At 36.3% G+C, this 27,753-nt stretch overlaps 1 protein-coding gene and 1 long non-coding RNA gene across 2 annotated transcripts in view; one reads left to right on the forward strand and one right to left on the reverse strand.

Moving 5' to 3' along the window:
- The window catches only part of LOC105229041 (probable serine/threonine-protein kinase cdc7), a 95,245-nt gene that overhangs the window by 55,651 nt on the left and 11,841 nt on the right, over positions 1-27,753 (forward strand). The window contains exon 2 of the mRNA XM_011209095.4: positions 24,840-25,124. Coding sequence (XP_011207397.2) covers positions 24,840-25,124 — 285 coding nt within the window. The remainder of the gene's footprint in view (positions 1-24,839; positions 25,125-27,753) is intronic.
- LOC105229040 (uncharacterized) lies at positions 15,613-17,606 on the reverse strand. Its single transcript, XR_007423002.1, has 2 exons — positions 16,128-17,606; positions 15,613-16,060 (listed from the first exon to the last, which is right to left on the reverse strand). It is a non-coding gene; the product is annotated as an uncharacterized LOC105229040 (long non-coding RNA).

The raw sequence follows: 27,753 nt of genomic DNA on the forward strand, positions 1-27,753 counted from the left end.
AAGGCACCTCCATATATCAGTTCAAAATGGAAGAAATCGGATAATAGAACCACGCCCCAACCTCCCATACAAAGGTTATGTGAAAATCCATAAAAGTGCGTTAATGACTAAAAAAAACCTCAGAAAACACACAAAATTTTACGGAAGAAAATGGCAGAAGGAAGCTAGCGCCCAGGCTTTTTTAAAAATTAAAAATGGGCGTGGCGTTCGCCCACTTAATCGGACCAAAAACCATAACTCAGGAACTACTCGACCGATTTCACATGAAATTCGGTATATAATAATTTTACTTTAACACCCTGATGACATATACTAAATATGGGCGAAATCGGTTCTCAACACAAGCCTTTCTTCCAATATAACGCCATTTTGAATTCCATCTGATGCCTTCTCTGTATAATATCTATACAGTAGAAAAACCAATGAATCATAAGCAGAATAAAAACTTTACTCAAAATCGGCTAGTGAGCTGAGGCTCAATCCCTGGTGGTGAAAGAATGTGTGGATCGGATCTAATCAACTTTGTCAAGGTCCCTGATATCGATCACGAATTGTAAGAACGCAGCGTTGGGCCCAACCATAACCTAAACCTAATTTTCAACCGAAAATATCGGTAAATCTCTCAGAATTTGATTCTAATTAATTTTACAAGCAAAATAAAAAAATATGGTAAAACGGGACGGATAATGAAAATCTCGATTATCCACTTTATCGTGCGAGCGTATAAAAGGTTCGGTGACACCCGAACTTAGCCCTTCCTTAATGTTGAAATATCATTTACCCAGAGAATTTATTTACAATTTCTTTCGGCATTCCTCAACGCAAATACATTATCTTTGAAACGGATCAGCATTATGACAGGTTGACAAACTGCCTAGTTACTTATGTCGGTTATATCTAATCTCCAAAGCTGTGTTTATAAAACTTTTCTAGATTACCGGAATTATCAGAACTAAGCTTCGACCTGAAGATGCTGGACCGCTCCTCTAAACCGGCCTATAATTTCTTAATGGACAACCTATAAAATTAATTTATGCAGCAAGTGCAACTTTTGAAGCCTCCAAATACAGACTTGTGGGACCCTATAGCGAAATCGATGGCAAGTACAAAGCCGATGACGATGATGGAAACAAAACCTTTTCCCCAATTTCATTAGATTGACAACGAGTTAATACACCGCTGACCTCTGGTACTCTAGCTTCTAATCTATCGACTCAATTTGACATGTGCTGGTCAACAAACAAAAATTATGCAGGCACGAGTTCTTTATGACCCAAAGCATTACGCAAGAAGTCCTCTGAACTACTTGCGCTTTACAGGGCTCATCTCGTCGCCATGGTAGGCGTTCTAGCTGGACACTGTCCAAAACATATTATGTTACATATCTTGTTGGCCTCAAATTGCCAAAGCTGCATGATAGAAAGCAATGTGGAATCTAGACGCTTTCTTCTGAACTGTCCGGTTTTTACCAAACTCGTGGAAGCTGGCGGAATAGCGGTGATTGTATGTCCTATGTTATACTTCCTTCTGCACCCTCTTGAGAGTCACTCAAAAGCTTTTCCCCAGTACACATGGAATCTTTCTAGACTTCACACATCTCATAATGTTCACATGATTGATTTCCTCGTTACTTTGCACCAGCGGTTAGATGAATACCTTTGTTATTAACATCGTGACCCATTTAGTTTCCAACCCGTATACTATTAGGGTATCCTCGAAAGCCCTAATGAATTTCTACCCCTTCGTTGGAAAATTTGGGGATCTCATGAGCTGTAGTGTCTAGGTCGGCTGCGAAGGTATACCTCCCTAACATTGGATATAGAAGCTTTTTAAAGCTGAATCAAAATTCCATTGTCGCACGCAGTCATTTTAATATGGCGTACCCTATTTGTTTAATAGCACTTCCAACAGCACGTTTGTCAACGCAATTTCCTTTCCTATGGAATCGCCTTCATCCGTTTTTTTTTTTTTGTTTGAACTTTTAGCTGACGGCTTAGACCCTTCAGCTAATTTCTGTTTTATAGCTGGTGGTTCAAGCTTGAAAGTGGGTACGGCTTTCGCACAATCAATGGACTTCTGGAGCTCCTTTGTGAGCTCTTCATTGTTTTGACTGAGTTGCAAATAGTCGGATATTATGTGCATGTCGCGCTCATCAGCTATCTTCAGATTTAAAGTAATATAAAGCTTAACTATCTTGGACATGTTTCCATTACGATCGCCACGAAATTTTTTTTTCCAGCGTGCATTCTTTTGAGAGCTGAGAACAGTATATGCTTGCTAGGGACCAGATCTGGAGAATACAGTGGAAGCGGAAGCAATTTGAAGTCCAATTTACTTGTAACACGTTGCGTTGGCTTGGTGAAATAGCACTTTCTTTTTCTTCAAATGCGGCCCATTTTCGGCAACTTCGTCCTTCAAACGCTCTAACTATGGCTACGTAATAGCTGTTGGTGGTAGTCAATAAAAATTATTCTTTGCCCCTTGTCCTCCTAGTATTTGGGTTAGTTGAAAATCCAGGTATCCAAGTCGTCTGTCTATGTCTGTGGGTCCACCGTCCTTTGGCCGAAGTTTGCCACCGCTGTTACCATATTATTAAGCTTTTGACTTTCTCTTCTCTTTTGGCTCCTATAGACGGCTCTGATAACTTGTACGAGTATGCCCGCTCGTATGCGTCACCCTGGATATCAATGAGCATCATACTGGCTATTACTTCATCAGCATTGCTTGGCAGTGTTCGGAAAGCACTGATAACTCTTAGCGCCAACAGCCTGTGCACTGGATTTAATACGTAGCGCCATCTGTGTGTCAGGCCGGGGATTTTTCATTCGGCCCTTACTTATTTTAGACTAAATTATTAGTTGCTGTAAAAATAATTTTTTCATTTTTTGTTGTCATGAAACATTTATCAGTCGTGTTCTGTCGGTGTGTCAAGTCCCAAATGGACAGGTTGCGAGCTGTGGCTTTTTGCTATGCATACCTACTTATATAGTATAATTGCTGCCTACAGATGTATATGCACCTAAGTAGTGAGCATTTATGCTCCACAAAGTCATACATACATACATATGTGTATGTACATATGTAAATATGTTGTGCATATTTAAAATCCATGCGCTGCGAAGTGGAACCGATGATATCCGCCAGTTACGCGACACTTCATCCCATTGCATACGAAAATTAATTCGTTTGCGCACATGCCTGGGCGCCGCATCGTTCACTACATACACTAAATATACATACATACATATACATATATTCTGTTTTATACATATTTTATATAGAAATAAGCATAGATATATTTTATTTTTTTCGTATTTTAGTAGTTGTAGTTAAGTATTTTTTTATATATATTGTGCATTGACTTGTTCGCCTTCACTGTCACTGCACTCACACACACACACATACACTCATTTTTGGTTACAATTAACATTTTCAATTTTATTTCAATTTTTATATTTTTTTGTTGTAATTTTTACTGTTTTTTTTTTTGTTTTTCAAATTTTCCCTTTTATGTTTTACATGACATCAATGATTTCATTTTTTTGCTTTTGTTGTTGTATTTAAAAATAGTGCAAATACTGGAAAAATAAACATTGACAATTTTATTAAAAATAATTGCTTGCTACATGATGACGAAAAATTACAACAACAACAGCGTTTATTTGTGACTCTGTGCCCATTTCTAGAGAGCTCTAACCAACTTTGCAGATTTTGCCTAGCAAATAACTAAATTTATGCCAAATATGGCAACCACTTGTGTCTGTTGCGCCGAGTTTATGTCAATTTCTCAATAATAAGCCAGTCAAGTTGAGCAGCGCTTGCAAAAATGTTGCTAAACGGTGTCGTCTTCCACCAATCTTGTTGCTGCCTCTTCTCTTTTCCATGCTTCTTCTTTTTTGCGCTCTGTATTCTTCCTCCTCTACTTCTGCGACTCCGCCCTGTCGTTTAAAGCCAACAATAATATTGTCAGTCACTTCGTCCGTCAGTTTGTAGGTAATTTGTAGACTTTTCCTTTTATAGCTTTTGCTAACTGACAGACTAACTGACTGACCTTCATTTTCCCCATTTCAATTTGTTCAGCTTTTTAGCTACGCGTTTTTTTCTCCTTACTAAACGTTTTTCCATTGTTCGGCAGTTAGCAAATAAATTAAAAAAAAAATTACAAAAACAAAATTTAAAAAAATTCAAAAAAGCAAACTAAAAATGTGGCAACATGTAATTTTGCTAAAGCATAGAAAAATGGACGTTTTCAGCTGCTTACGTAACGCATGACGAAAAATATTATACGTGTGCAGGTAAGCAAGTTGCCAATAAATTTCCACCAACTACACAAGTGGCAAGTCAATAAAACACAAATTTTTTGTAATTTTGCAGTTTTGCCGCTGACCTCCGACACCAAAAGTGGGCATTACCTGCCATTAATATTTATTTTATTTTTATGTTGCAAATTGCACGCATGCGTAAAGCCACTACGTTCAGTTAAGCGCCCCTTATGTTGTTGTTGCAGCCATTTTGAAGTGGCAAATTTGTTGTAAACTCTTACATTTGCTTATATATTCAAGTATTTATTGTTGTTGTTGCCGTTTCCATTGACAATGACCGACAAATGCACCTAATGAGCGATGGTCTGAAAGCAGCTTGAAGTGCTTTATGGCGAGTGACGTAATAACTCGTTACACATTTATCGCTATTATGGCGCAGATCTTGACCGTTTGTTCAAAATGATTTATTTCACTTATTTGGCAAACTAGGCATGAGCTTAAATTTGGAAATGCTTCATTGAATACTACTTGTCTGGGCAATCTAATTATTTTAATCTTGTAGTGAAGGGATGTGAGTATAGAGGGGTAACAATTATGAAACACTGGTCTAAGTAGTCTTCAGTCCAACATAAGGAGGTCCTTTAGATAGTAGTACAAAATGCGATTTTTCCTCATATAAATATTGAGGTCTCTTAAGCGGAATGATTCCTTTGCTCTCAATGAGACTCTAGGTATTGCGGTTCAGATCTGACAAGCTCCCAGAATATAAAACAGGGATAAAGTTGAAATTTGAGTCTGAAAGCTACAGCAAGGAGGAAGGAATATACTCCAGGTTATAGCGTATTTAAAGTAGTAGTGGCCCTTCAAGGAGTTGAGCATTCCCTTCAATAGGAGTGCGTTAATATTAATCTTGACCTCGCCGACTGAGCTCAGATGAATATTAAAGGAGTATGTATTTAGCCTCATTATTACTTGCTACAATACTTGTATCGGGTCTTGTCCCTGGTACCTGGTCCTAGCGAAATCACTGAAAAATATAAAGCTGTAGAACGGGTATTCTCGTCCCACTATCAGCAGACTTGGAATGAGTCTCTCAAAGCTGAGCTCCGCTTGAACTCGGTTCAAACTGCTTAACAACCAGCACTGATGCAAATCCAAGTAAAATCTAAACAAAAAAAGAAAAAGGACAAATACAAAAGTTTTTTACAATATCTTCGGAGATTGCATCTTTGCCTTGGATAACAACCCATACCAAATTTCGTGAAGATACTCGTATGTATCCGATCAAATGAAAAAGCTTTCCATGCAAGCACTTGATTCCGATGAGAAATGAGCAGCTTATTGGGGGGAAAAAAGAATTGTGCGAAATTGCACATCGATATCTCAAAAACTGAGGGACTAGTTCACGTCTATACAGTTTAGCGGACATGGCTAAATCGGCTCATCTCGCCATGCTTATCATTTATAATGGATAATCCATATAGAGCCTCCCTACTTTTTCAAAGAAAAAAACACAGAAACTTCATATTAAATGAGATATGTTTATTATCATTCGAAATAATACTCTTTTGCATTTATTTTTTTAAGATTATCTTTTTCAAATGTTGGCCACCGTCGCGTCTCAGGTGGTTCATCCGTTGAGACCAATTTTCGATGACTCTTTCGAGCATTTTTGCTTGTAACTGGCGAATGACACGCATGATGTTTTACTCCAAGGCTTGAATCGAAGCGGTATTGTCCGCGTAGACTTTAGACTTTACAAATCCCCACAGGAAAAGGTCTAACGGTGTAATATCTTACGATCATGGTGGCCAATTGACCGGCCCAAAACGTGAAAATATCTGCTCACCAAAATGTTTTCTCAATAAATCCATTGATTAATACCGCCGAGGTGAGTAGATTCAAGTTCTGGCATCAAATAGTCGGTTATCTTGCCACGATAACGGCCACCTTTGGCTGCCACGTTCTCACCGGAATTATTTTTGTAGAAAGCGTTGTTTTTTCTGGATGAAATGGCAGCTCTTGAATCTCTTCTGGTTGTTCTTCGTCTCAAATGCTTCTTCCCCAAATGGGCCTTATCGCTGAACAAAATTTGGCTCAAAAACGTCGGATCTTCTTGAAACTTTTTTGAACCAATAGAGCGAAGAGATGCGGCTTGGGAAAGTCGAACGACTTCAGTTCTTGGACAAGCTGTATTTTGTACGCTTTCAATTTAATATCTCGACGTAAGATGAGCCAAGTCGTTACATACGTCAATCGGATTTGCTGCGAACGGCGCCGAATCGACTCTCCACTTTCTTCACTGCGTGCTGGACGTGGTCTATTCGGTCGATTATTATCCAAAAATGATGGGTCTCAATATGGGTGATGATGTTTTTATAAGATCTCCGACGTTTCCTTCTGGATGTTAAGAACTTCATGGCAAACTTAATATACCCTGTTCAAGTAATAAAAATCTGTTTGCTAACTTAATTGAGTATAGGCGACCAATTGTTAAAGTTGTCTGAAAGACAGCGAGGTAGAAAATTCATCAACTTATTTTATTCTGGTGTGAACCTTTTTTAACTAGAATGCCAATAAATGATAAGATAATACTCTGAAAGTTCCGATGTTAATCAGTCAGCTTATAAAATTTATGTTGAACCCAGAATGTTTTGTTGATTTATGAGGATATCTTTCGTATTCAAAGATATCGCAAGGGAGTAGCATTATCCAACCATATTTTCCAAATGAAAACGTTGGGATTATCTACTTGAAAAGGTTCCGTTTCCGTCTTCTTTTTAAGAATACTAATTTATTTCAATATATTTTAAATAGAATAATATCTTAGCTTTTTGGTAATAATGATTTATTTTTTTTATTTTTACAGGTAAGCAAATCGGATGAATATTATACAAAAAAGGTAAAGTTCATGGACTCTAAATTATATTTATAACAAAATTAATTTTAAAGTTTATTAAGTAAAATTCTAATTTTTGGTATAAGCAAAAAAGTGATTTGGAAAGCATCAGAAAAGATCTGGGTGATTCACTATTGTGGTACCTGTCTAAATTACGTTTTGCAGAAGTTTACTAGACTTATTATGACCGAAAAAAGGTTTATTGACTGACATTACTAACATCTGATATAATATATACACCTTTCCGTTATATACACAACATCTTTTATATCAATCAATTCGTTATCATCAATCAATTATTAATAAATTCAAACATTCTGCGATCGAAATTGTTGTCAACACCATTTAAAAAAATATCAAGATAAGTCAAGCTTTACCTAACTTAGACTTAAATTGACTTTTAATTTCAATACACTTGTTTTTGTATCAGCAAATATATAATCATTTGACTTATATATTATTAATTTACAATAGATACCCCTTCATTTAGCTCAATGCTTATGAATGCAAGCGAATGTTATATACATGTAAGTGCCTCCAACGTATAATTAGTTAAATTCATTTAAGTGGCAAGGCTGTCAACGCTATGCTCCAGTAATTTTGTTAGTCGAATTGGAGTAAAGAGGTAAAATTTGAAATTGTATAAAATAGTCTGAAAAGCAACAGATAAAATTTACCAACTAAAGTTAGTTAGTAAACAAAAGCCACTAAAGAGCCAACTGTAGAGAAGCAGCGGCTATAAATCTACAAATACATACGTACATACTCGTACATACAACACATGTGCAGCCAAACAAAAGTGCATACAAATACAAACATACATAGATATGCATACATGTATGAAAATATATGTGAGAATAGAACACAATAGACGCGCGAGCGCTGATTTGTGCGCCCTTGAGGAAATGCTAACGGCTGAATGCGTTCGAGTGAATAAGAGAGTAAATGTGTAGTAAATGGAGCTTATTTATGTTATGTAGAGGTTTTATCAATAAATAATGTGCTTGCAAACATTTTTTCCACTCTAAAAATCTTTATACGAAAAAAATAAAAATTATTTCTAATTGTGGTTTAGCGGGAGAATTGTTCATTTTCAAAATTTCTTAACTTATTTGACAACATGGCAATCCTTTAAAGCAAAATTTAACAATTGTGAATCTTTTTTTAACGGCTAAAATTCGAAATATAATTTTTTAGAATTTTTTTTTCAAATTATTTCAAATCACACGGGACTAACTATGCAGAGTATGGGTGTTTAGGGTAAGAGTTAATAGTTTGCTGCGAACAATTTGAGCAAGGCAACAATGGAAGTGAGAGTCGATATCCACTGTTTTGTATTCTCTGGTGTGTACGAGCGGATTGACGAACGAAGCCACGCAGTTCTTTCAATTTCGCTTAAACAACGTCAAACACTGCTGTGATGTGATCTCACAGTTGCAAAGAGTGAAAAAACGTTGCAGCTCTAAGGGCACATCTAACTTATGCCCAGCTATTATACTATACACCATTTCGTCAACCGTGAATCGGTAGTCTGCTAATAGGTGATCGATGTCACTATATCCTCTGTAGTAACTAGTTTAATGGCACCCGGGTTCTCTTCCAAATAAAATTTTCAAATTATGAACCGTTTGCAGTATCCAACCGCATTTCATTTCACTGTGCGATTTCATTTCTAAGAAGCAGTAAGAATCGAATCACCGAGCGATATCTGCAGACTCCCAAGCAACCACACACGCTGAAAACAAAAATAAATTTACGGTTCAGCTAGAAATTTCAAGTTTTAACAAGTCCTTCTCCACCTGGTCTCTCCAACGGAGGGGAGGCCTTTCTCTACCTCTGTTCCCACCGACGGGTGCTACGTCGAATACTTTCAGAGTTGGAGTATCTTCGTCCATTCGGACGACATGACCTAGCCAACGGAGCAGCTATCTATTAATTCGGCTCATCGTTCAAGAGAAGGTTATTTCATCCGAGGCTGTTTTCTTCTATTCATTGCAAGTGTTGTTTACGTGGCGGGTTCCGAACCCTACTCCCAACCATAAGGAGGAGATATTTCGCTTTCTTACTTTGGCTCACCTTCAAACGGATGTTTTTTATTTACCCAGAGAATACTTGGTCTAAGAGCTGCTTGTGTCACATGTATGAGGTTAAGAAGATTTATATTATTTGTTCCGGTCAATCAAAGTAAATCAAATTCCTTCAACTTAAGTATCCCATTGATACATTACAAAAATGGTTATTAGCCTAAACATTTTTTCACAAATCTAAATATTCCCTACAGGGTACGCATTATCAAACACATCGTAGCATGTGTAGCGTTTGTCCCTGGTTCCCATGGCTGCACCAACAGTTTGAGTTTGAATGCTTTGGTGCTGCATCTCGCTATTACCATAGTTTCCAAGTGTGTTTGGCATGAATGAGTTAACGCTCACTTGGGGCCCCTCAGCGTTATTCCACCTGTGGGTTATCACTAGCACAAAACACTGGCACAGTACGACTGGTGACGGTCGGTGGTGGCGGTGTTGGTGTTGGTACAACACAGTTACTCTTTACAATGCCTGTTGTTGATCGGCATTGCTCGGCGCGCTGTGACTGGTTAATTATTTCCATTCCCTCATTCCCTAGTCAAGTTTGAAATGTGTGTTGTTGCAATCAACAAAGAAGCAACAGGTACTCGCTTAAATACCGATAAAAGTACAAAGAAGAATTGTTGGTGACTCAAGAGGGTCGTTCGGCCTAACCGTCTCTTGGCTGGCTCCAGGTTTTGTAAGCTCTGCGGCGCTTTTTCACCAATGTTGTCAGTCTTGCTTAAGTTGATGTTGCTGGCAGGTAACCCTGCTGTGTTTACAGCTCATCCGCTTGGACCATTTGTCGGTGTGACGTTGATGAGTAGGCAGTTGTACTCTTGTTGTTGGTAGTTGTTGTCATTGCATTACATGGTTAATGAAGATGTGATACAATGAAGTTGTGGCTAATGATGTAGAAGGTAAGTGTGTTTAACATGGTCGCAGGTCTTTCTCTACAGGAAGCCAACAGTAATCACTGGGAATGAGCGCATTCAGGAAATAGTGTGTCTAACAAGCGAGTTAATGTAAGCAGTGCTTATCAAGCTAGACCTAAATACGTAATGACCTCACTACAGTCGCTCAATCTATGAGAAGCTGAAGAGGTTATGTAACTTTTTCGAGTTGTAACCAATATATACTCAATGTTACATATTGGCCAAAAGGTAACGAATGATAGTCAAAATCTCTCTCTCTCTCTGTTGGTTTCTAGCTAGAAATATTTTTCGTTTGGTTTGAAAAATTGAGGATGATGAAAACACTACCTTTACTCAGCTCTGAAAAAATTATATACATACTTGTATATGCATGTTTTATAACTGTAACTATTGTTTATAGAAATGTACATTTAAAATCTCTCTTAATATCTTAGTCGAGATTCTACATTGTTTAAGAATTTTAGATTTAGTAAAGTTGGCTGTGGTTATTTACATTGTTCCTACATATTTGTTATGTCTATTTTTTAACCAAAACAAGAAAAAACACAGAAACGGCAAATTTAATGGGGAGTGTTTATTATCATTCGAAAGAACATTATTTGGCATTTATTTATAAAAACTATCTCTTTCAAATATTGGTCGCGGCTACGTCTCAGATGGTCCATTCGTTGAGTCCAATTTTCGATGATTCGTTCGAGCATTTCGACTGGTAACTGGTGAATGACACGTGTGATGTTTTGTACCAAGGCCTGAATCGAAGAGGGATTGTTCGCACAGACTTTAAACTTTACATATCCCCACAGGCAAAATCTAACGGTGTAAATCACACGATCATGGTGGCAAATCGACCGGCCGAAAACGTGAAATTATCTGGTCACCGAAGAGTTCTCTCAATAAATCCATTGATTGCTGCGATGTGTGGGAAGTGGCGCCGTCTTGTTGAAACCAGGTCTTCGATATCACGATATTCAATTTCAGGCACCAAATAGTTGGTTATCATGGCGCGATAACGGCGCGCATTATTTTTGAAGAAATATAGACCGATGATTCCGCCGACCCACAAACCACACTAAACCATAGTTTTTTCGGCATGAAGTGGTAGCTCTTGAATCTCTTGCTCTTCGTACCAAATCGTCCAGTTCTAGCACCGGCTGTATTTTTTACCCTTCCAATTTAAGATCTCGACGTTAAATGCGGCAAGGCGTTCCATACGTCAGTCCAGGTAGCTGTGAACGGCGCAGAATCTCTCTACGGTATTCGTGGTTCACACAGCCTTAATTGTACAATGATCATATTGTTAGCCTAAACCAGTCAAATATTGTAATTGGCGTCAAATAAGCAGGAACTTTCTTATCAGTTCCGCAAAAATTTCTTTCCATGTAAAATTCAAAATTTACGTAAATAAATTTCTTACAATTAGGCGAATAATTAAGTGGTGACATTTATTTAAACATTTTAATTAAATAAATCATTTCTTTTTAACCCTAAACCTTTCTCCGACTTTCCCACACATTTATCAGCAGTGATGTATGCAAAAATTTGTAAGCTTTTACCAGGTACTTTGAAAATAAGAAGAAGAAAAAAGCCATCCGATCATTTGTTTGTCAAGTGTGTGGTCATTAAACGCAAACTGATGACAAGCGAAGAAATGTCACTAAAAACCATAAACAACATAAGTTGCCTGTCATCAACACTGTCAGCCGTAATCATAATCGCAACATTTAACAACAGCAGCAACATTACTTTCAAATAACTAAAGTTACAACAATAAAAACATTGAATTGTTATAAAGACTTTCCGTCATAAACCACAAGACTCTTTTATATAAACTGACATACCTACATGAAATATTAAACAAAAATTAAAAATAAAAAATATGAAAAGAAACGAAAATAAAATATGAAAATCCATTCAAAAAAAGTACACAATTGTAAGTGATAAATTAAAGCCTACTATAAAAAAAAAAAAAAAACAATTCGAAGTTATGACATTTTTCGGTTGTTCAGCTATTCGGATACACCCCAATATTGTTTGAACAGTATATGAAAATATGTGAATTCAACAAAAATACAGTTACTCTAATCATAATGTTGATTGAACGAAGTATATATATTGAAGAGTCGATTTAGCCATGTCCATCTGACCGTTTCTCCGTCTGTCTATACATACGCGAATTAGTGTCTCAGTTTTTGAGATATGTATCTGAAATATTCCACTCGTTCTTTTCTCTCCAATCAGCTGTCCATTTGTCGGAAGAGCCGATTTCGACCCACTATAGTTCTTGTATGGGAATCTTTTTTATCTGACAAGATATCTTCTCAAAATATGACATGGATTATTGTCCAAGTGGTACAACCTTCATTTCTTCAGATCGACCTACTATAGCATAAAGCTGCCAAGAAAACTCATCGATCAAAATCAAGTTCTTTTATGAAAACTTTTGTGAGGGGAGTAACCGAACTACCGAGTAGTACAGTGCGACCAGCCGAACTGCCCCAAGTAAAACCCAACAAAATCTGGTAAAATACTATATGAGAACATAATTACAGTACCCTAAATTTCTACGAATAAATCCTCGAATATATTACTGAACGAATATATTGCTAAACAAAATAGGCCTAAACAGTATACGAGTATAACCGAAAACTGCTATTTCAAATGCTGCAAAATAAGTTTCAAGCTGTCTAAAATTTTTATTACAGTTTACACTAAGCTAAAGCAAACATTGAGATCTAGATGTTTACCAATGTTGCTACAAAAACCCGATTTATCTTTAAACATTTAATAAAATAGACATTTACTGCGATGCCATTTCTTAAAAATCTCGAAAAATTGTATTTATAGGAATTTAGCACCATATTATTATTTTTTTCGGTTATATTTGAACACTTTTTATTTTGTTTTTTCGTTTAACCAAAGACAAAATTTTACTTTAATAAAAAATAAACATCTTTTATTACCGATTATCGGTAATATTCGAACATTTTTTATTTATTTTTCTTTTTTAATCATAGACATTTCAAATTGTTTTGATACCGATTTTCGGTAAAAAATAAGCATGCTTTATTACCGATTTTCGGTAATATATGATTTTTTTTTTTATTTTCTTTTACTCATAGACAAATCAAAATTTCAGTTAATTGTAGTACCGATTTTTGGTAAAAAATAAACATATTTTACTTCCAGTTTTTTAATTTATTTCAATTTAATAGAGTACCGATTTTGGCAGCAATTTATTTTTGGTAAGATTTGAACATTTTTATTTATTTTTTTTTTATCAAACATACCGAAGAGAACTTGAAATTTCGGTATGTAGTTAGTTTCGATTTTGGACATCTTTTTTTATCGATATTCGGTAATATTTGAACATGTTTACTTATACATTTATTTTATTTTAATCATAACATACCAAAATATCAATTAATTTTAGTACAGATTTTCGGTAAAAAATCAACATTTTTTTACCTATTTTCGGTAATATTTCAACATAATTTATGTTTTTTTTTCTCATATAAAAAACGAAATTTCTATTTATTATACAAGTAGTATCGATTTTGGCAACAATTTATGGCTTCTTCTCATTGTCTTTTGCATAATCATCAGTTTCGATGATACTTAAAGTGCCTGTCTTTTATTTGCCTAAGGACCACACTAATTGCCGAATATCTCCTAAATATGGTAAATTTTGCCTGATGGTGTTCATTCGGATTATTTACCATTTGTCATTTGACCAAATATGTTATATTCTGGCTGGGAGTTTTAAAAGATGGTTGCGTAAACCTAAGAAGCATAACAGATTGAAGTAGAGACGGTACATCTAAACTTTTTTTCTGATCTTTATCACTTTTAATCCTTATTTTACCATATGTTCACTATAAATAGTTGAGATCCTTTCTGCAGAACAAGATGGTATCTTACTTCTGGCTGTGGCAGGAGCATTTAATTTATTCCCAACTTTCCTCTACTTTTACTTAACTCTACCAGCTTACTGAAGTAACCCATAATGGAATTGACACAAACCAGCTTTCTTCATCATATTAAATATAACATAAACCAAGTTTTACCTTTGTTTTCAAATATTATTTAGATCACAGCTACATTTTTAATTATTTTATTACCAAAAAACTAGTTTGAATTAGAAATAGAAGGCACAATTAAATTTTTGTGAGTTCTTTTTACAGAGGCCCTAAAAATTTTATGCTTTAGACTCGCACTCACTATTTTATATAGCACATAAATAATGTGCTTATTATATGTATATATGTACATACAAATATACGTCATATTTCTATGTGCGTGTCTGAACTCAAAGTGTCATTAAAATATTAGAAAAGTTGTGTGCTTAAAGTTTTTAGCTTTTACAAGCAAGCAGCTTTTGTAATGTGCTTTTTATGTGTACGAGTACCTACTTATAATGTTTCAGTAACCCGAATTGTCAAATGAAAGTAGATTCTTAAGTAACTTTAATATGAATGAAAGCATGTATACTAAAATATTAGCCATTGCAATAAAATTCGAAAATTCTTAACTTGCAAGATTTGAAATTAAAGTGTTCAAAGTTTCACTTAAATACTTACTTCCGATTCTTCACTATATACAATACAACTGAGCTATTCACTCAATTCCTTGCCCCAATTTTGACAAATGAAGTGAGTGTAGCCACTTGCTACAGTCGTATTTCCCAAGAGTTAGTATGAATTAGAGCAACTCCATAGCAAAAATGGAACCAAAATTAGTCTTTCGACGAATATATTATATATGTATTTATATGTATTACGTGGTTTGCCTTTTACATATGGGGATTTGAGATCAAAAATAAATTTTAGTCATCGATAATCACTTTATTACTTTTTAAAATATTCTCCCTTAAGATCTAAATACTTTTGCATAGGTTTGAACCAATTCTCGAAGCACTTTTGTCACTGCTAATTAGATACCCCCAAAGCATTCATTCCGAAAGCATCAAACGCCTCTTCAGGTCCTGAAAAAGATGACCTCTTAGTTTATTTTTTATACGGGCATAAAAAGGCGTCGTTCAGTCCCAAGTGCAAATAAACAGGCAACCATTTGCTTGGAAGTGCTTCCTGTGCGAACAACTTTTGTTGAAATCGGCTAATCTGGAAACACCCATAGAGTCGACTGATTTTTTTTTCGGGCTTATATGTGCGGTCATAGAAGTGTCTCGAAACACAACTATTGTAATTTTTAACATTTATGTCGACCAATCGACTCTATTTTTGAGCGATTGACGAATTGTATGAAATCCAACGTAAACAAATTTTTTTTGCCGTCAAATATAATATCTATAGTTGTCTCAATTTCACGATAGGTCACAAGATGATCTTGCAATACCAGTTTACGCACAACACCAGTTTAGTTTCTGGAACAACAACTGATTTTGGAGGACCTTCACTCAATTCGTATTGGAGTAATCTAAGACATCGATTGAATTCGCTATACCTCCGATAAGCACTGATCCTTGATGGTACTTCATCGCCCAATTTTATTAATATCCACATTTCAGACCAATTTTTTCATAGCTTTGTGACTAAATATTTTCTATTTACTTAAATTAATTTGTCATATTCTAATACATATTCTTATAACTAAAGTATAATATATTCGCCACTGAGTACGCTGCAACATCTCTTCACACAGGCACCCAGTCGTGCAGTGATTCCACATATTCGTAGTTAGCTGGCTTCAGTTCTTTCTTCACTACATGATGGTGTCTTTTGTCATATTTCGTAGAAAACGCTCCGAGTAGCTGGGGGTCGATATCCAGCCAAGGATCTGGCAAAACATACGCATGTATGGGCGCTACCAAATACGCCAGTATTGCCAGAAAAATTAAGAGCACAAATTTTACCGCCATTGCAACGAATTTAGTTTGCAGTTCTGTTGATTGGACGAAGCATTTATAAAAATTTCAAATATGTTAAGATATATATGAAAACTGTATTACCGAGCGAACTTTCTTAAAAACTCTTTCCAAATATTTGCACTCAACAAATTGAAAAATGCACAGCCTGTTGGTTATGTATATTTGTATGCCTAATCGATCACTTTGTTTTTTTATTTATATTATATACACATAAAGCTCACTCAAATCAGTCCATTCTTTATTTCAATTATTTATTTTGTGATTGTACGCTTCAAGAACTTTTCTAAGTACCAGCTTAGTATACACGTTAGTACTAATAGAAGCTTTCCACTTGTTTCATGAATGAAGGTAGAAAGTGAAATATTTTTATTATGTTTTTCAAAAACTCAGACAAAAATTTTATTTTTCATTTAGAGTCTATACTTTTTATATATTTGTGTATGTGCATATTTTTACTTTAGATATTTACTTAACCCAACTGCTAAGAAATTTTTTTACAATTGTCTGAAACTGTCCCAGCTGGAAATTTTTCAAGATCAAGATCTTTTTTATGTTTCCAATATATTTTGACAAACGTTTTTAGAAAAGTCTAGTGACAAGACTTTTAATTGTTCTCCACTTAGATAAAAAGATGTTTTTCGGGATTTTCGATAAGAATTGGGGGTTTTGAATAACCCTTTTTATTCGATCCTGGAAAGTGCTCATAGCTTGAGAAAGCTGGGAATTAGATAGCGAATGCGTTCCACTTTTAGATAAAGTCTATTTCTGAACATTCTTCGGACACAAATGTCAGTTAAATCAGCTGTTTTTTTTGCCTACAATCGAAAGCAAAGTTTATAAGAGATTAAGGTTCGTTTTCTCAATGTCTTGACGGCTGCAAAGTGGAAAAATTATCGGAACACTGAAAAAGTAGATAAACTTACTATGAATATACTAGACATAACATATAAATTTATGTAACGGAAATACCTATAGATTCGCTATATCTTTTGACACTGACAAATTTGACACAATTCTGACATTTTTATGATAGCAACCTTTAAGCTACTGAAGTTACCAAACCAGCGCTGAAGAGGCGTAAGAAGTTGTTTACTCAAGTGTTTTCTCATACGCGTACAATGTCAATATTCTAAATGTCACGAACATTCGAATTTGAACCACTTTTACGTTGTTAAACCTTCGTTATTATTGTGTTTTCGTATATTTACTTTCAAAACAGCTGTATAAGTAAGAGTATACGCCTATTTTTGCTACAGCTGCAGTTTATCTAAGAAATACGCCGGTGTTAAAATTAAATAATAATAGTTTAGAATAAAAGTAAACATTGTTAGGCTATGCTTTTTGAAAGTCAAGGTTTTAAAATATTTTTTGGAATATGATGAAAAGTAAAGGGCTACGTAGATAGCTAGGTAGAGTGGATTACTGACTGCGCACATAAACTTTTAGGAGGCCCATTGTGAAGCCAAGGGAACTAAAATATACTCACTTCATTTTGTCTTCTCTGAAACACCCTGTGCTCCTGATGAAGTTCAACAGATCAAAAAGTTTTATTTGTATAATCTACGAGATGGCGTTAAGAAGCGCTCGGCCTAAAGTTGTGATTCCTATACAAATTTTCTTGGAAAATGTTATAGAGTATTTTCTTCTTTTATTATCTGTCAGCATTTAGAACAATCATTGTATAATGTTTCCAGTCTGACATAATTTACAATTAGACAATTATCTGTTAACGCTCCTTCTAAAGTTCTAATGTCATTCCTTTTGAATTTAAATAGTCGTGTTTTCCATTTATGCCACATTTGATTGCTTGTTAAGCAAGTTCAGAATTGACTTCATCAAGGCTCAGCTAAATTTATAACATATTTGTCGATTAAATATCAGCAAGTAGCCAGATTCATATAAGTTCCCTCCTTTTGGGTGGTGCGCGCTCTGACTTGTTCGTCTGCTTCACAGTTGCTAGGGATATCACTATGTTCTGGAACCCATTGCAGGTTTGCTGAAAAGACGCCACCTTTCATTCGACTATCTAGTTTGGACCCATTCGTATAGATACTTACTTCTGTCCCCCGCACCTCTTTTCACACTTCTTTGAAAAAACAAGCAAAATTGATTGAATTTAAGTTTAATTCTAATGGGCTGGGAGAGAACAGAATTTCAGATACAAATTACTAGAGATCCTTTATTATTCGAATAGTTCCAGAAATCTTTATTATATTAACGATAATTCCATATGCCGATAACGATAAATTCACTCAACTCACAATCATTGAATGCCTTATTATTAGCAACTAACACCAGAAGATTTTTTTCGGGTAACGTTACCGAACTCATTCAAGTGTGCTTTAAAAGAATATGTTCTTTGAACATCCAATGGTTTTAGTATTATAGTTTCAGAGTTGATCTCTTCATCTGATTATTGGCTAATGTTAGTCACTCTCTTCATCCAACGACAGTTTTAATATTTGTATGTACTGAACTAACTCATGTTGCGAAGCGAAAAAATCAACTTACAGTAACCCTCTCCCAAGTTGATGAGTCAACTACAGGTTATCATCCTGCAGAAAACCAACAACATTTTCATTATTGAAAGAGCAAATTTCATTAATGTGATTGTCTTAAGTGCTTTCGTAGTAGCCCTTTCTGTCAAGCCAAAATCTTTTTCGTGTGAACGCCTCCATTGACGAACTTTAAGAAAGGATTGAAGAACTGCAGAAAAGGACTTATGGCTGACTCCCATACAAGGTTTGCTTCAGACATTTGCTTTGACAGATATATTTGTAAGTTCTAGATATGTTTTCAGGAAATCGTTCACAATGAGGCAAAACAAAGCAAAGCGATGCAAAATGTAGGCCAACACCCATCTTTATTAGAGAGCAACACGGAAAGCAAAAATGTATGTCAGAATGAACGATAACCAAGCCAAGCGAAAAGAGCTGCATGTGAAACGGTCATAACGATGTCAACACCTCACTTTCGAAATAAGCATTTAACATTGCCGAAATAACCAATAACCGAACCAAGTTCCGAAGGTTACCAAAGTACCACGATGGTATTTTTATATAAACTAAAATATTTTCTTATACACGGACGTAGTTAGCAACAATACTGTCCAGGGTTAGGCATAAGGCAACATTTTAAGTTGCCGTGCCACTGCAGTATATTTCAAGCTGAGGTCTTTGCTATTGCGAAAGCCGCGGAGCTGGTCTCTAATGCACCTGCAGGCAATTCCAGAGTCAACATCTACTTAGACAGTCTAGCAGCAATCAAGACAGTAATCTTGTATTGCATAGCGGCCATAAGTGTCTTGGGAATAAGGGCAGCAGTGGAAAGTGTTCCCGGAAGTAAGCAACTTCACTTCTACTGGGTGCCAGGCCACAAAGGCATCGAAGGTAATCAAATAGTGGGATAGATTGCAAAGAATGGTTCACGGCTGACATCCGAAAACGTGGTCAACATTGGAAAACCCATGCATTGTCTCTGCGACGATCTTGACAAAAGCATGGTAAATAAAATGAAAACCCGATGGAACGAGCTACCTGGGAGCAAAACTGCAAAAGTCATATGGAAAACGGTAAATCGAAAGTACATAAAAATTCTATTGACAATCGATAGAAGAGTCTGTAGGAACATGATGGGAATATTAACTGGTCACTGTCTGGTGGCCACATACGTTCACAGGATGGGCCTGATAGATCGTTAAGACTGCAGGAAATGTCTAGAATAGGGCACCAGGGAAACAACGAAGCATCTCTTGTGCACTTGCCCCTTGGCAAGACTACGCTGTAAGCATCTGGGGTGCCCACGGTATGATAAACTAGAGGAGGTATCGATAGTGCGGCCGCAGAGTCTGTTAAAATTCGCGTCAAGCGCATGCATCCTAAAGGATGATTACTCCTCATGGATCTAGCAACTGAACTCCATCTGATATCGCATAGGACAAACTAGTCTATGCGTGGCTTATTGACCCACCAGATTAATCTAACTTAATCTAACCTAATTAGCAACAAAAGAGTTCATTAAGCCTTATTGGAGTGGAATTTCGCAATCAAACTCGCTCTGTTTTGAAGAAAAATAAGCAACAAATTAAATTATGCACAGCTTATTATTTGAAATCACTGCAAATAATTTTAAGCTCATATATAACAAATTATTAATTAATTGTGACCCAGAAAGCGGTGATACCGAGCAGCTTTAGTATATTGTTCTCTTCAATGCAGATTTGCTTTAAAAAAAAACACGCATCATCATTAATTAATTATATATGATTATAAATAATACGTATGTGTGTATGTATGTTGATAAATATGCGGCATAATATCGTAAAAAATAGCTCAATGGTTTCATTCTTTCATACAAAACAAATTTTTGCTCAATTGTGCGACTTCCACCAAAAAAAATATATTTATGAATCTTTATGCAAGTCAACATTTGTTGCTGACACACACACATGCGCGCACACACACACACAGCGTGTCTGTCGGTTCGATTGTCTGAATTTTCTGTTGATGATGCGAAAGCAATTGGATCGCTTACTGCCGGGTTGTTACCGGCAATTGCGGCAGTAAATAGTCGACAACAACACTAACAGCAACAACAACGACAACGAAAATGTTGGTCATAATTTGTGCCAGAGCAATTTTTTCCAGCCGCAACCATTTTAAATTGTTAACAATGCAGAAATTTTGTTATGAGCGCAAGCAACATTTTCATTGTTTGGCGCAAGCATTTTTTTTTCGTTTTTGATCTGGTGTGCCAAATAAGTGCAACAAATAAGCGTATAACAATGACAATTGATGACACATCACTCTGGGGAGAGAGGACGCGGAACAAACAGTGCGTGCAAATAAAATTTGCAATCGCATTTATTTTAAGTGGCTCACGTAATGCCTTCGGAAGAGGATTCAGCGTGATTTTTGAGTAAGCCGCGAGCTCTGACTTTCATTGATAGTTTTGGTAGCTGAGTGCTTTTTGGAATAAAAAATACACTTGATAAAAAATACTTGGAAATAAAAAGTACACTTGAAATAAAAAAGCTGGAAATGTAATTTTTTTGTGATAAACTATAACTTTGCTAAAAAACTAAAATATTAGATATGTATATGTATGTATAATGTTTGTAAATTGATAGTGCTGCGATCTGGTAACAACTCTATCTAAAGTTTTGCATTTTTGATGTGAATGTTTTGACATATGAGCGCTATTTGTGTCGTTTACAGTAACTTAGAATAATCATTTCGGCAAAAATTGGAATTAGGTTTCGAACATTTTCTCGCCATATTTTTTTTTTAATTTCGGCCTAGGTTAACTCAGCAACAGTACATCGATGAACACAACTCAATTTTTGACGATGAAACTCCATCAAGGACCACAGTTTATCGATTGTATGGCGAATTCAATAAAAGTCGTACCAAAACGAATTTCGTGAATATCGTCCAAAATTAGTTGTGGTTCCCGAAACTATTGATGATATGATCAAACTGATATTGCTAGATCATCTTGTGATCTTTAGTAAGATTCAAACAACTATAAGCATTAGTGGGACCAGCATACATTCAATAGTGAATGAACATTTCATTGTAAAAAAATATTATTTAGGTTTGATCCCTACGGACATCCCACCGAACTGACGGGAATGGAAATTAAACGCCTGTGCAAATTTGTATTGGTCACTAAAAGTTTTGCTAATTTTTAAGTTTGAACACAGAAGTTTTTCTTTTCTATAACTTCACAAAGGACTAGATATAGCAGTCTACATGCGATCTCTCTAGATCAGCCATCTAACCTAACATAACCTAGATCCTCCACAGTATATCAACCGCTCAAAAAATTACTCGTGTCGCTTCGAGAAACGCTCATGACATCGTGAAACTTGATGTATCGTGGACTAATGACCTCGAAAGTAAAAAGCAGTGTACTATATGGTTGTTTCAAAATGGACTTCCAAACAAATTGTTGCCTTTTTTTTTTGAAAAACTGGACATGTCATAACAATACCACTCGAACAACGGTTCTCAAAAGTCCCATCTGACTAATGCTTTGAAAGCTAAAGGCTTAGCAACGTTCCAGGTCACAGAGATAAGTTCAGAATTCACGCCACTATCGCAAAAGAAATTTTCACCTGTAATACATTAGTTAGGTTTCTCATGATTGCGTGAGAACGCGAATGAGTCCACGAACTCCTGCTTTTGTAACGGAAACTGCAGTGCAACCAAAGAGTGACTGAATGCTGTATAGTTATCCGATTGAAGCTTTGCAACATCGTAAGCATCTCAAAAGCAAGCTGTCGGCGTATTGGGTTCTGCGCCGAGTTACTTCAGGCGATAAATACAACAGGAGACTACTGCACAGTAGTGTTGACGCTGTTTAAGAGCACTCTGAAGGCGTGGTTTCGTCATTGTCGACGAAACATGTATCCACTTGTATTCACCAAAAGCCAAGAAACAATAAGAACAGTGGCTTCATGCAGTGAAACTACTCCGAAAAAAGCGAATACTGTCCGAAACTGATCTATATCGACTCCTTGGATAAACTCAAAATATCACCCAAAGAGTGAGTCGCAGGGCACTACTTTGCAAGTAAGGCTGTTTTGACGTCGAGTTGCAGAAAAAACGGTCTTAATTTACGAAACCATCAGCACCTCTTCCACCATTATAACACCTAGCCTCACACCTCTGCCTACGCCATAGCCAAATTATTCTAATTAATATACGAACTACCCTCCAATCCATTCTCATACTATGCGACCTCTCCAAACTAAAACAATAAACACTGTTTAGAAATTTGAGTCGGAGGAAATTTTGAGGTTATCGACGCCACGAAGTCCTACTTTGCAGACCTTGTGGACATTTGACACAAAGAAATGCTTTAATTTTATGTATATCTTAAAAAGTAACCACATTTCAAGCATATAGAATACTTTCATCACAAATTTGCCAAAAAATTAGTTTGGCGTTGCCAACTAAAGGGCATTTTTTCAACTTTTTGCAAAAGCAAGCTTAATAAACGATTAAGTGAAAGTAAATATGGAGCCAACAGCCTTAAAAAATTTCGCACAAATTTGCACATTTTTTACATAAAATTTTTTTTTTTATATTTTTACAGCAGTCATATTAGACTACATATATTCTCTTTACTGTCAGGCCACATTTAGCCACAAAGTCAGCCAAAAATTAATCAGACAATTATTAACTTTCAAAAGCTATCAAACTAAGGGCATTATTGTATGACAGCTAATGCGGAAATTAAAATTTTCTTGAAGTGTTACTAATACTAAAATTTGCTATAAGAGTATGAGTGCATATGTAGTTAATTTTGGCACTTAAATTTGACCATTCATTAAAGTCGTTTTCACACTAGTTAACACGGCTCGCTGGTGTGTATGTATGTGTGTTGGTGGATTTATTTGATAATGCAAACAACATAATTCAAGCGCGTACTTGCATTTATTAGCACAATTATGTGTATGTATATATTTCCATACACATATATATATATATGTATGTCAAGACAGGCATTTCTTGTACAATAACTTTAATTTAACATTCCAACTGTAGCATAACATAATTAATGCTGGACACCACAATACACTCCGCTTGAAAGACAAAAAACGACAAAAAAACAAAAACAACAATAAAAAATTACTTCAGCTGCACTAAAGTTTGAATACCCTTCACAAAAGCTAAATATTCTGTACAGGAAATTGCGTTCGATCGAACAGTTTGTATGGCAGCTATATGCTATAGTGGTCCGATCTGAACAATTTCTTCAATGAATATACCGTTCTTTTCGACAATAACCCATGCCAAATTTCATGTGGATATATTGTCAAATAAAAAAGTTTTCCATACAAGCACTTGTTTCCGATCGTTCAGTTTGTATGGCAACTATATGCTATTGTGGTCCGATCTGAACAATTTGTGCGTAGCTTATAGCACCATCTTATATAATAATATGTGCTAAATTTCATGCAAATAATTTGTGAAATAAAAAAGTTTTCCATATAAGGACTTGATGTTGATCGAACAGTTTGTATGGCAGCTATATGCTATTGTGGTCCGATCTGAACAATTTCTTCAATGAATATATCGTTACTTTAGATAATAACGCATGCCGAGTATTGCGTTGATATATTGTCAAATTAAAAGGTTTTCCACACAAGGACTTGCTTTTGATCGATCAGTTGGTATAGCAACTATACGTTGTAGTAGTTCAATATCGACGGTTCCGACAAACGAGCAGTTTTTTTGAGCAGAAAAGGACACATGCGAAGTTACAAATCGATATCTCACAAACTGACAGATTATATACACCAGATGGACAAGGCTAAATCCACTCCGTCATGCTGGTCAATTATATACATATATACTTTATATGATCTTAGTATACCATGTGCAGGGTATAAAAAAACATTTTCATTAAAAGTTAAACCACTTTTATATCAGCTACACGTGAGCTTAACTTCCCAAATGTGTTTATATATGTATGTATATGTGAGTATTTCTATGTGTTTTGGCATTAGCGAACGAGTTTTCTGCATTCAAGTGGCACAACTTATTGCCACAACGCTTTTCATTTGTAGAGGAAGTGTGTCGGAAATGCTTAAAAAACTTGTTGTTGCAACACACACATATATACAAATATATATACACTTACTTGGCTGCACATAAAAACCTACGCATGCGCACACTTATTTGCATGCCACTGGCAGGCTTTTCACACATTGCACGTTTTTTACTAAAACAAAAACAAAAAAAATGTATTTAATTTTTTTCGTTTTCCTTCTTGTTTTTGCAGGATGACAATCTCATGTTCGCTGTTGAGGATGAAGATGACATTAACAATGTCGACGATGGTGGTAATGCCGCCGCCATATCGAAACCACCTGTGGCTGCCACACGTTCAACGCTAACGGCTCATTATGCAGCGGGCTCAAAGCCGCCAGTTGCCGCGCGTACCACACCCGCCCCCTGCAACGAACAGCGCCTGCCCGCCTTTAAGGCGCACAGCGACAACACGGCCAACGTGCAGGTGGTGTTGTTGCAAAATCAAGTGGACACACTGCAATGGCAATTGAAGCAGGTAAGCCTTATTGACATAAAATAGTTGTAATTCAATCGAATTTCGAAATTTGGTTGCACTGACGACTTGATGCCTCACAGTGATAATTGTGTACTGTTTTCTGATAAAAACAAGGAAGAATGGTTTGGTTAAAAAAAAATTGGCACGGTCTTTCCCTATAATAGGTTTAGACCCCAGCTACCGAAAATGTGTACCCAAGTGGCAATGGCTGACTTTTCTCCAAATGAATCAGCCACTCTGTGGGACATATTATAGAAATTCATAGAAAGTATTTTTCTGATAATAATGTACCCTTATGTTCAAAGTGAATAAAATCGGTTTAACATTTACCTTCTTCTTCTTCTTCTTTACTGACGTAGGCACCGTCGAGTTAACAACAGCGCCTCAGTCGTTTCTTCTTTTCTCAATTATCGCCATTTCGAGATACCATGTGCAGCTATGTCCTTCTCTACCTGATCTCTCCAACGGATATAAGGTCTTCCCCCGGCAGATACTGCCTCGAAAGCTGTCGAGCTGGTGTGTATTCATTCATTCGGACCACATGACCTCTGGTGGTCTTTCTTAATTCGCTGAACTCTGTCATTGTCATCGTATAATTCGTACAGCTCAACGTTCCATCGAATGCGGTATTCGCCGTTACCAATGCCCAATGAACCACTTATCTTCCGCAAAACCTTTCTCTCGAAAACTCCTAACGGCGACTTATTAGATGTTGTCATCGTCCATGTCTCTGCACATATAGTAGGACGGGGACGATGAGTGACTTGTAGAATTTGATCCTTTTTTGTCAAGAGAGAACTCTACTTCTCAATTGTCTACTTAGTCCGAAGTAGCACCTGTTGGTAAGAGATATTTTACGTTGGATTCCAAGACGGACGTTGTTGGTGTTAATGCCGGTTCCAAGATATATGAAATAATCTGCAACTTCGAAGTTATGACTATCAACAGTGACGTAGGATCCAAGTCGCGAGTACGACGTCTTTTTATTTGATGAAATGAGATATTTCGTCTTGTCCAAGTTCACTACCAGACCCATTTGCTTTGCTTCCTTATCCAATCTGGATCAGAACTAACGGCGCGGTTGTTCAGGCCAATAATATCAATATCATCGGCGTACGCCAGCTGCTGCACACTCTTGTAGAAGTTTGTACCTTCTCTATTTAGATTTGCAGCTCGAAAAATTTTCTCTAGGAGTAGATTGAAGAAGTCGCACGGTAGGAAATCGCCTTGTCTGAAACCTCGTTTTGTATCAAACGGCTCGGAGAGGTCCGTCTCGATCCTGGCTTTTGGTATTAGTCAACATCAATTTATCGTATTAGTTTTGCATTATAAAGGCAGCTCCTTTTCATGCTGTCAAAGTCAGCTTTAAAATCGACAAAAAGGTATTTTCCAAGATTTGGCGCATGGCGAATATCTGGCCAGTTGTTGATTTTCCAAGCATGAAGCCACACTGTCCATATGTTGAAGAACTTTGCTTTGATGCGGATTATCGCTAGATGTTCATCCACCAGGGTGAATTGTAAGACTCGGCGATGGAGTCTCTCTCCCATCATGAATTACACACCGAATTTGCACTCTTCTCTGTGGCCACTGTAATAAATGACACAAGAACCCACTCTCCTCAGTCTTTGTCCCGTCCATCGCAGTTCTAGAACGGTGGTGAAGTCAACCTTTTCTGTTACAAGGACATCAACCAGCTGGGCAGCGGCACCTTCCCAATTAAGTGACCGGACATTTCAGATCCTATATCGTAATTCTTAAAGCGTTTGCCATGGTTGTCGTCAGAGGGAGTCTCTCATCCGAGGCTGTTGATTCCTTTTCATTGGAAGTGTCAAACATCAATCAATCAGTCAAGACCCAAATAAACCACATATAAGGATTTTGCACCTGACTTTGAACCTTTTGTATTGATTAAAATGTGCATTATATATATAAGAAAAAGTGGTCTTGCAAAATCTTAAAAGCATCATATAAATTTCTAGTTTCAATTGCAATTTGTTATTCTGATAGTATACTGTACTCAGTAGCTACCTACACACACACAGATTATCATACTTAAAAATACTTGTTACATACTACTTCACAAATTTTCAGTCAACTGTGCTTTTCAAAATGTATCAATAAACACTCAACACTTTAATATTCTTCTTAAGAGTCAATATTTTTCATCGTAAAGTCTTAAGGTTTTCTTCGTTAAGTGCTTAAGTCGCTCAAAAATCAAAAGACTTAAGCGAGCAACTCGACCATTCACCTTCTGTAAGCACGCATTCCAACAAATTACATTAATTGATTGATTTCACACAAGCCTCAGGAGTAATTTGTGCAATTATAATAACTTCCCAGGTATCGCTTTTAAATATACACAGTGACGTGAGTACTTCTAATACCAATAAATAATGGAAACCGCCGCAGTGCTGCGCGTACAACTCAATTCTTAAGTTATATAAAACAGTCGAGTGCTGCGTGTAAAAAGTTCTGTTCAAATCACTATTTCCGTTCTCATGCCTTTTAATGGTATGTAATTGCGGCGTTCACACATAAATACATTTACGCAAGTGGATATGTGGTGAGTACAATCGCCGCGCCGTGGTAAATCTATAAAAGCGTTTGAATAACATCAATCAACCGC

Source organism: Bactrocera dorsalis, chromosome 5, assembly GCF_023373825.1.
Source record: "Bactrocera dorsalis isolate Fly_Bdor chromosome 5, ASM2337382v1, whole genome shotgun sequence".
Classification (NCBI taxonomy): Eukaryota; Metazoa; Arthropoda; class Insecta; order Diptera; family Tephritidae; genus Bactrocera; species Bactrocera dorsalis.